Here is an 11,327-nt window from a genome sequence, read left to right on the forward strand (position 1 = left end):
TTTCAAAATCAAGAATAAAAAATAGGGCTGGGAGTGTAGCTCAGAGGTAGAATGACCCTGGACTCAAGGCTCAATCCCCAGTACAAAAAAAAAAAAAAAAGGATGTCTCACATCTGTCAAGAAAATAATTGCTTGTGCTGGACCTGGTAGCGCACACTTATAATCCCAGCATTTGTGAAGCCGAGACAGGAGGACTGCAGCTCACGGACAGCCTCAGCTACTTACTGAGGCCCTTTGCAACTCAGTGAGACCCTGTTTCAAAATAAAGAATAAAATATAGGGCTGGGGGTGTAGTATGGAGGTAGAATGTCCTGGGTTCCATCCCCAATATTGCAAAAAACAAAAAGAAAGAAAGTAATAGCTTTTCAAAGCACAATAATTCATTCACTCAGTAAGTTAGTGAGTGTCTGCCATATGCAGGCATTGTGCTAGGGGAAGGTGGTGGGGAACAAGAGATGTGTCTCCTGTCTGATGAAGCTGGCATTCTAGTCAGGGAAAACCAACATGAATATAATTCTTTACATAAGTATTTCCACCTAGGCACAGAATCTTTTAAAACTGTATAAAAGAGGATCTGACCCAATATAAATACACTTACTGGAACAAGAAAAGCCAAAGTCTTCCCGGATCCGGTTTTGGCAGCTCCAAGTACGTCTTTACCTTGCAAAGCCAACCCAATGGTCTGCTTCTGTATCTCCGTTACCAAGCGGTACTGGGCTTCTTGCAAACCTGGCAGTGTGGAGAATGACACTTCAGATAATTCCTACAGGAGAGTTTTAAAGGCTCAACTGTATGTCCCAACCTCAAAAGTTCCTATTGTAGCATCATGCTAAATGAGATCAGCTCGACTCAGGAAATCAAAGGCTACGTTTGCTCTCAAATGTGCAAGCTGGAGTGAAAAGAGGAAAGAAAAAGGACTTTGTGAAGACCAGTAGAACAGGAAGGCATTAGGGAGAGAGAAAGGATGGGGAAAGAAGGCTTGAGGAAGGAAACAGACTAAATGTTATGTTCATATATGTTCATATATGGATGTATCACTACCAATCTCTCTAGCGTATACTGGGGAGGAGGACAGAGAGAGGTAGGATGTGGAAGGAAGCACACCAGGAGATATTGCGTGCACACATGAATGTACCATTCTGAATCTCACTAAAATATATAATTACAATGTCCCTATAAGTCTTTAAAAAAAAAAAAAAACTTGCAGCCGGGAGTGGTGGCGCACGCTTGTAATCCCAGCATTCGGGAGGCTGAGACCAGAGGATCTCGGTTCGCGGACAGCCTTAGCTACTTAGTGAGGCCCTCTGCAAATCAGTGAGACCCGGTTTCAAAATAAAGAATAAAAAATAGAGCTGGGCGTGGTGGTGCACGCTTGTAATCCCTGCGCTTGGGAGGCGGAGACTGGAGGATCACGCAGGTTCGAAGCCAGCATTGCTGGCTTAAGAGACCCTGTTTCCAAATAAATATATATATATAGATAAAATAGGTCTGGGAGTGTAGCCCGAAGGTAGAAGGGTTTCCAGGAACCCCAGTACCACCAAAAATAAAAAGTAAAAGAATAAAAAATAGGGCAGGGGGTGTAGCTCAGAGGTCGAATGCCCCTGGGTTTCATCCCCAGACCCACCAAAAAAATAAATAAATAAAACTAACTTGCAGAAGCTCTAAGCCCCATTACCTCAGAATGTGTCTATATCTGGCCCCGAAAGAGGCTATCTTAAAATGAGTCACTCTGAGCAGATTCTAATCCAACAAGACTATTGTCTCCCTAAGAAAAAATCTGAACAAAGACAAGGAAGGTACATGTGCACACAGGGACAACCATGTGAACAGACAGCAAGTCACCAGATGATGCAGTACTGATCCCGCCACCGGGGCTATACCCGTGTATGAAATCAGTATGTTGAAGGACCTACATTACCACGTTCATTACAGCATTATCCACAATGACCAAGACATGGAATTAACCTGCATCTATCAGTGGATGGATGATAAAGGAAATGTGATAGACATACAAAATAGATTATCATCCAACCTGAAAAGTAAATCCTGTCTTTGGTGACAAAAGGGACGAGCCTGGAGAGTATTATATTAAGTAATAAGTCAGGCACAGAAAAATAAATACCACATGATCTCATTGTGGACTCTTAAAAACACAAACTCATAAAAGCAGAGGATAGAGTGGTGGTCCCCAGAGGCTGGAAGCTGGGGAAGATTTTGCTCAAAGGACACAAAATTTCCAGTTAGATGGAATAAGCTAGTGTATACAACAGTGACTGTAGCTAATGACAATATAGTGTATACCTGAAAACTGCTGACAAATTTTAAGTTTCGTTATCACAGGGACAAATATGTGAGGTAATACATATGTTAATTAGCTTGCTTTAGCCATTCCACAAAGTATGCCGATTTCAAAACAATCATTTTGTACAATGTAAATCAACTTCTATTTAATTTTTTTTTTTTTTTGCAGTACTGGGGATGAAACCCAGGGGGCATTCTACCTCCAAGCTACACCCCCAGCCCTATATTTTTATTCTTTATTTTGAAACAGGGTCTCACTGAGTTGCAAAGGGCCTCACTAAGTAGGAGGCTGCCCATGAACCAGATCCTCCTGTCTCAGCCTCCCAGATGCTGGGATTTCAAGTGTGCGCCACCACGCCTGGCAACAACTTCTATTGAAGAAAAGAAAAAAAAAAAAAAAAAAGGCAGCAAGAGGGAGGCCATCTGCAAGGCAAGGAGAGAAGCCTGGAAGAGTGGAAGAGTCTTCCCTTATGGCCCTCAGGAAACCAAGCCTGGTAACACCTTGACCTTGGACTCCAAGCCTCCATCTAGAAGAAAATTATTGTCTGTTGCTTAAGGCACCCATTGTATTTCACTATGGAAGCCCTAGCAAATTAATATAAAAGGTGACACAGCTTTATTTGTTCTTTTGCTTATTTTAACAAAAACAATTAAGTTTCATTTTAATTACTCAGAGACTCCTAACATCTTTTAATGAATGTTCTTTGGTCACTTAAGAAAGAATGAATGGATGCCGGACGTGGTGGCGCACTCTTGTAATCCCCGTGCTTGGGAGGCAGAGACAGGAGGATTGTGCAGGTTCAAAGCCAGCCGCACTGGCTTAAGAGAACCTATTTCAAAATAAAATAAAATAAAATAAAATAAATAGGTCTGGGAATGTAGCCTGGAGGTAGAAGGGTTCCATCCCCAATACCACTAAAAAAAAAAAAAAAAAAAAAAAAAGATACTTCACTCATGAGCCGGGCGTGGGCACACTTGTAATCCCCGCACTGGGGAGGTGGAGACAGGAGGATCATGCAAGTTTGAAGCCAGTGGAACTGACTTAAGACACCCCGTTTCCAAATAAAAAAATATAAAATAGGTCTGGGAGGGTAGCCCAGAGGTAGAAGGGTTTCCAGGAACCCCAGTACCACCAAAAAGAAAAAAAAGAAAGAAAGAATGAGTGGGAAAAAATTTTAAAACTCAGTATTTTTATAGGCTTCCACAATATCAAAATTGTTTGAAAAATTAGATTTTTCAGGTTAACTTCTCTAAACCATGTGCCCTTTAAACAAAGCATTATTACAACCAATAGCATGTCTCAAAATGATACCCACCTTTCAATGTTTTTTTAGACAATGGAAAATCTGAAAATCTTGTAATTTCATTTACATTTATCTGGAAAAAAAGATTTAAAAGACAATGTCAGATAAAACAATCTACTCAAAAATTCATCTGTTTCACAATAAAATCATTCTTCTCTGCATTGTGCTACCTAGTTCATCAGGACTAAATTCAACCCTCATTTCTAAATATAAGCCATCATCCCTTCTGAAATATTTTGAGAAAACTGTCATGAGTCAAAAATATAAATCCGTAACCATCTCAACTGGTCAAAGAAACTTCATTCAAAATATACATGACCCACGCTACACATACCTTAACATTTCACCTCGAAAATGTTACACGATCATCGCCACGTCAATTGTGGGAAGAAATTTTACTTTCATCAAAGAATACCAGTTCAAGAAATCAGAAGCAAAATTACTACAAACTATAGACTATGATGAGAATAGTACTATTTACATACTTTAGAGAAAAGGCTGAAATTAGTTGAAGAAATATAGCTCAACAGCACAAACCTCTTAAAGTTTTAGCAATAAATCAGTCAGTAGTGTATGAAATCCAACCTGATTACTACTCATTTGGGGGTGTACCAATGGAGGGCCATTTTGTTTTGGTACTAAAAACTGAACCCCGTGGCCATTTTATCTTGGATATACACCCCTCTGCCCCCCCCCTTTTTGCGGGTCTGAGGAGAGAAGCCAGGGGCATTCAACCTCCGGGCTACACCCCCTGCCCTATTTTTTTATTCTTTATTTTGAAACCAGGTCTCACTGAGTTGCAGAGGGCCTCACTAAATAGAGGCTGGCCTCACTAAGCTGCTGAGGCTGTCTGCGAACTGCAATCCTCCAGTCTCAGCCTCCCAAATGCTAAGATTACAAGTGTGCACCACCATGCCCGGCTGCCCCCACTTTTTTTAAAACAGTATCTCTCTAAGTTGAGGAGGCTAGTCTCCAACCTGTAATCCTCCTGTCTGAGTCTCCCAAATTCTGGAATTACAGGCATGTGCCACTATGCCCAGCTAGAGGGCCATTGTTTAATAATCAAAAATGCCTGGGTCACACTTTGAAGACACAAAAACATTTTTCCCTTTAACTTTACATCATGCAAATATTTATTACTGCTTTTCTTCATTAGCATAAACCAATTTCCTGAATTTCATTTTACATACTCCGGAAGTTATTTTATTACAGATGCTGAATGCAAGCACTACTGCTCAGATATGAAAATATGCTGCCAAATTATTCATGGCTCACAAAAGAGGAAAGCTGTATTTGTAAGGTTCATTTATTTAAATTACACTCTAGGCACTAAAAGAATGCCAGCTATATTTCATGTGACAGTCTACACATCTTTCCCACAATTCCTAATGTAATACAGGCAGGATTACTCTCTGTCCTCATATACAGAAAACAAAAATATTAAGACATTGTCTTAATTCCTACAAACCACTCCAGATTATAATTGAAGAAGAGGTAGAATCAGCATTCAGAAATGGTTTCTTCAAATAACATGCTGTTAGCTAGATGTGGTGGCACATGCTTTTAATCCCCATACTTGGGGAGGCTGAGACAGGAAGATCGCAGGTTCATGGCCAGCCTCAGCTACTTAGTGAGGCCCCCCAATAACTTAGTGAGACACTGTTTTAAAATAAAAAAATAGGGCTGGGGTGTAGCTCAGAGGTAGAATGTCTCTGGGTTCATTCCCTAGTACTGCAAAAATAATAAATAAATAAATAAATAAATAAATAAATAAAATGTCATCCCAGCAAGGAATCTCAACCAGAAGACAACCTTCCCAGCAGGACCTTCTGATGTCTGTCCCTCCCTTGCACTGTGGTACAGGGCTCAAGAGCTGTTTTCACAGGGTCTGGAATGCCCACAGAAGGGGCCTGGCAACTGCTCTGCAACCTTAATCCAGAGCCGCAGAAAGGCAAGGGGGGCTACTCAAGGTAGGGCACGCCTTTCCAAAGTCTCTTAACCTCCAAGATATCGGGAAGAATGTAAGTGTCCCTGTACTCCATGGTTAACCATTGCTTCCAGATAAAAAGTCTCTGAGTACAGCCTCTCTATATGTTTCCTATCATTGCTCTATTGCATAGCTTAAAGAAACAAAAATTTACCATCTTACAGCATATTCTGAAGATCAAAATTTCAAAATAAGTTTCGCCAAGCTAAATGCAAGGTGTCAGCCAAGCTCCATTCTTTCTGGTGACTCTAGGAAAGAGCCCATTCACTTACCTTTTCCAGTTTCTGGAGGATGTACATTTTCTTACCTACGGTCCCTTTTCTCTTTTTCTTTTTCTTTCTTTTTTTTTTTTTTTTTTTTGTCTTGTTTTGTTTTGTTTCTTTGCGAAACAGGGTCTCACTCTGCTGCCCAGGCTGGCCTCAAACGCATCCCTCCACTATAACAAGTGCCACCGGGCTGAGCGGCCCCTGCCATCTTCAAAGGCAGCAAAGGACTGATGGAAGCCTGAATCTTCCTCACATCACCTGACTCCCTCTTACCTATGTCACATCTGAGGATGCATTAGGCGCCCCAGATCATCACCCTCCTTTAAGGTCCACTGATTGGCAATCTTATTTATCCCTAAATGTCTAACATACTCCCAGGTTCTGGAGATTAGGCCAAGGCCATCTTCAGGAGCCTATATTATTCTGCCTACTACAGTCTCCAGTCATCCACAATTCACCTCCACCCTCTGCTCCAATTCCACTCAAGTTCAGGAACACATCCAATATTCCAAGGAATATTTCCTCCCTCAAGAACACCATGCATTTTCACATCACCTTTTACTCCCTCGCACAGTTCCCTCCACCTACAAGAGTCTGCCAATCTTTCCCATCTGGAGAATGTATCACTAAAGACCAAGCTCCACTCATGGCTACCATAAATCGCTGGATACTGCACAGAAGCATTTGGTCAGGCTTAGGTGCAGGGGCTAAAATCCAGCCTACATTCATTTCTAAGCCAGGCCTGCAGCTGCAACCATCATGAAGAAAGGCAGCATGTCCAAAGGAAATACATTTCTAATATATCTGGCCAGGAGTGACATACAGAATAACTTGATCTTTTTCCCCTAATTACACCATCCTCTAACTCCACAGCAATGAGCTACATTCCCTACATTTACTATAATATGTATGCATATTTGTTATTATAACATTTGCCAAAATATATCAATCCTAGCCCATCACCCCATACTTCCCTAGGAGGTTGGACATGTGCTTTTTTCCATGTATTGAACAGATACCTGTTGAAAATGCTATTTCGAAAAGTGGGTAGTACATGCTTGTAATCCCAGTACTTGCGAGGCCGAGACAGGAGGATTGAAGGTTCACGGCCGGCCTCAGCAATTTAGTGAGGCCTTCTGCACCTTAGCGAGAACCTGTTTCAAAAACAAAGGAATAAAAAAGGGCTGGGGGGTATAGCTCGGAGGTAGAATACATTATGATGTGAGACTATAATGCACCAAGAAAAGCATAAAAATTTTTTAAAAGGTGTATACAAAATGCTACAGGTTGACACCTGAGATGGTCCTGAAGAGAGGTTTGAGCTAAATCCTGAAGACCAAGGATGTGTTCTAGGGTGGAGGAATGAGTATGTTCACAGCAGGCAGTGTACACATCAAGTACCAGGACAAGAATCATCAAAGAACATGAACAATTTATAAGAATGAAAGTCATTCCTTCATGTATGCCTATCATGTACCACTAGGTTTACATATATTATCTCATTTAAGTCTTACAACCCACTCAGTAGTTAATAATTTGTTTGTTGAATGAGGATAACTTACACTAGATGTTGAAAACTTAAAATGTGTGAGATTTAAACCACATCTTTCTAACCACAAATAACATACTCTTTCACTATACTGGAATATATTTGCCACATTAAGGTATTGGACAACTTTCCTGAAAGTAACTGTGAGCCAATGAAGGATTTTAATAAGGAGTAAAATGCTTCCATTTTCCTCTTGGAAAAACAACTTTTTAGCAGCAATATAGTAGATACATTTAAGGAATATAAGATGCAAGCGCCAAATCCCATCAGCCACCTGCTTCATTAATTAAAGTTTTACCTGAACACAATACCCATTCTTTTAAGTATCTCTAAAGCAACTTTTGTATTACAGGGCTGAATTGAGTAGTTCTACCCTTCTGACCTGCATGGCTGAAAACATTTACTATCATTACACAAAAAGACTGGCTCTATTGTAAGCAATAAATAATACTGTAGTAATCCAGGCAAGAGGTGATGAGGCCTGAACTAGAACATAGCAGCAGGAATGGAGAAGCAAAAGATATCACCAGTGTGATGGACGGGATGCAAGAACAGATGGGGGAAAGTGCCACGATTACTCCTCCATTTTTAACTCCATGGTCTGTTTACATGATGGAGCTAGGTTAAAAAAGGTCCCCAAATGTGTCTAATGTTCTAACCCCTACCTAAAACATTTAAATGTTACCTTTAACAGCAGAAAGGACTTTACAGATGTGATTAAAGATCTTAAATGTATGCTGGATTGTGGGGGGAGGAGCATAGAAGCAATGAAAAGTGTTCTTATTTTTTTAAAAAAACCAGAAGTAGATCTGACACTAAAGAGAAGAAAGTAACATGTCCATGGAGGCAGAGACCAGAGTTACACAGCCACAAACCAAGGAACAGCAGCAGCCACAGGAGACGGAAGGATCAAGAAACTGATTCTCTCTTAGCACTTCTAAAGGTATCATGGCCCAGTTGACACCCAGATTTTGCTCAGTGAAACTGAGTGAAACTGATTTCAAACCTCTGGCCTCCAGAGCAATGAATATAATGGCTTCTTGAAGTGCTATGTATACAATAGTAGTAACAATAGTAAAACAACTAATATATAAAATACTTCTACGTGAGGACACTGTGCAAAATGTTCACCATAAATTATCTTACTAAGTCTCCACCACAACTTACAAGGTAGGTAGTAGTGTAACTTTTTTTTTTTTTTTTTTTTTTGGTGGTACTGGGGTTCCTGGAAACCCTTCTACCTCCGTGTTACACTCTAAGACATATATATATATATATATATATATATATATTTTTTTTTTTTTTTTAATTTGGAAACAGGGTCTCAAGCCAGCAAGGCTGGCTTCGAACCAGCGCCATCCTCTTGTCTCTGCCTCCCAAATGCGGGGATTACAAGCATGCGCCACCACACCTGGCAGTAGTGTACCTTTTAAAGACAAGAAAATGGAAGCTAACAAGGTAAGCAACTTGCCCAAAGTCATACATCTGATGAGCAAGAGCCAAGATCAAACCATCATCATTTGAACTTCAAAACCCAAAAAATATTTGAACTCTAAGTTCTATATCATCTTATTGTTGGTCTCAGAGTCATTTTAAAAAAAGGATCTAACTGGATGACAAGTGAGGACTTTAATTTCAGGATCGTTCCACCTATTACGTCAATGATTATACTATACTAAGAAGCAGCCACTGAGAGGCTGAGTGGGATGGGTGAAAGCCAATAGAAATGGGATTCATGGAGAACAACCTAAGGAACTTGAGGGAGGGAAAGAGGTGAGCAGGTCAAAGCAATGAGTATCCCAGGAATATTCATCTGAGAACAGTAGCTACAATGGGGGATGCCAGGTAACAAAAACAGACCATAGGTCCAGCTCCTCACCAATTCTTGGATGGAAACATGAAGAGAATAAAGAAAATGAGGTGGCTACAGGACAGAGGATGGATGATGCTGAGGGATGAAGTCTGGTTTACTGATTAAAAGCAAAGGATTTGGAATAGAAAGGCAATGATCTAGGTTCCAAATCCACACCACCTAGAAGGTATGAGAGAAATTGGGAAAAGTTTCTTATCCTTTCTGGGCCTCAACTTTCTCACCTGGATAATGGGAACATTAAGAATGGGTTGGGATGTAGTTCGGTAGGGAAGGAGAAAAGAAGACAAGAAAGCAAGGAAGGAAAGAAGGAAGGCAGGCAGGCAGGCCGGCTGGCTGGCAGGCCAGTGGTAGCATGCCTGTAATCCCAGTTCTTGGAAGACTGAGATAGGAGAATCGCAATTTGGAGGCCAGACTCGACAACTTAGTGAAACCCTCTTTCGAAATAAAAATAATAATAAAATAGGGCTGGAAGGTGAAAAGCCCTTGGGTTCGATCCCCAGTAAAATACACACACACACACACACCTCAGATCCAGTCAAAGAATTCATGAGCATTTTAAAAGGTAGGTGTTGATATTTCCATTGCTGTTTTATTGTTATTTAGGGGAGTGTTGCTCCAATTCAGCACTAATCTTCCTGCCCTTAAGTATCAATCATTTCTATCAATTGTTTTTTCCACAAACAGTGTGGTTGGCAAATGATTGAAGGTCCTGAGTTGTGGAACCCAGCGAACCTCCTGTGAGGTCTCAGCACGACCCCCACTGACACCCCCGCCCCACTTCCTCTCTTCCCACTGGACTAACCAGGTGAGCCCCAGGCCCGGTCCCCAGTGACAGGTGGTCCCCTGCCCCCGGAGCCCATCGCCGCTGTGACCCGGGGCCAGGCTGCGGGCCCGCGTCCCACCCGACACCAGCCCCTCACCTTGTCGTAGTTCTGCATAAGGCGGCTGATACCCTCTCGCTCGATCTGCCATTCGGGCTTCTTGAGCTGCTTCCTCAGCTGCTTCTTTTGGTTCTGCCTATGGCTGTGTTTTTTCTTCCAGCGATTGAAACTCCGAACCGGGTCGGGTCGGGCTTCCGGACCCAGAGAGTCGGCAGTTTTGCCCATCGTAGCGGCCGCGTTAGCCCAGATCTCCCTCAGACACGAGACATCTCAGGCCAGGCAGAGGGGCGGCTCGGAGTTCACGGAACCAGCGTGGGGAAGGCGCGCGGGTGCGCATGCGCCAACCCAGGAGCCCGCCCCCAAGCTTCGGAAGCCGGTGCACGGGCCAATGACGGCCCGGGGAAAGCGGGCGCTGATTGGTGAGTTGGCTCCCGCAGGGAGGAGCCGTCTCACGGAAGCAGGGGCGGGGCAGCCTGAGGAAGGGGGCGGGCTGGACCGCCCCCAGCCGCACACCGGCTCTTTAAAAGAACGCATGCGCGCTGGTAGCTGTCACTCTGGTGACATCATACTACTTAAGATTCAGGGGCGGTCCCACAAGTGCCCTAGGATCAACTTTGCTCAGCGTCTGCGTTCGAGTGCGCGCGCGTACGCAGAGAAAATCTGTGAATTCTAAGAATTCTAACCTAGATCCGAAAGATTTGTCCACAAGCTATAGAATATCCATAAGATTATAGAATGCTCATTCTCTGACTTGGGTGCCGATTTCACATGCAGAGTGTTCAGAACCTCAAATTCCTTTCAGACCCCATACATCCCTGAAACTACACTGACTTCATGCCCATTCCCCAAACAGAAAGTAGAATGCCCTGGGTTCAATCCTTAATCCCAAAACAACAACAACAAAAGTAATCTATGAAATATGTAGACCAAACCATCCCAAATTGAAATACAGAAATGTCTCAGCTCGACAGGCATAGTGGTAATCGCGGTACTAGGGTGGCTGGGGCAGGAGGATCTTAAGGAAGACCAGCATGAAGCTGTTTCAAAATAAAAAAATTAAATAGGGCTGGGTGTGTATCTCAGAGGTAGAACACCACGGAGTCCAGTCTCCAATACTACACACACACACACACACACACACACACACACATACACACATGAAATAC

At 42.4% G+C, this 11,327-nt stretch overlaps 1 protein-coding gene across 1 annotated transcript in view; it reads right to left on the reverse strand.

Moving 5' to 3' along the window:
* Window positions 1-10,392, reverse strand: part of DDX10 (DEAD-box helicase 10) — a gene marked incomplete at its 3' end in the record, with an annotated part of 271,866 nt that extends 261,474 nt beyond the window's left edge. The window contains exons 1-3 of the mRNA XM_080716047.1: window positions 10,201-10,392; window positions 3,618-3,678; window positions 599-729 (exon numbers count right to left, since the gene is read on the reverse strand). Coding sequence (XP_080572173.1) covers window positions 599-729; window positions 3,618-3,678; window positions 10,201-10,386 — 378 coding nt within the window. The 5' untranslated portion in view covers window positions 10,387-10,392. The remainder of the gene's footprint in view (window positions 1-598; window positions 730-3,617; window positions 3,679-10,200) is intronic.
* Window positions 10,393-11,327: the final 935 nt, after the last annotated feature.

The sequence above is a fragment of the Muscardinus avellanarius genome, assembly GCF_963383645.1.
Source record: "Muscardinus avellanarius genome assembly, chromosome: 1".
NCBI lineage: Eukaryota > Metazoa > Chordata > Mammalia > Rodentia > Gliridae > Muscardinus > Muscardinus avellanarius.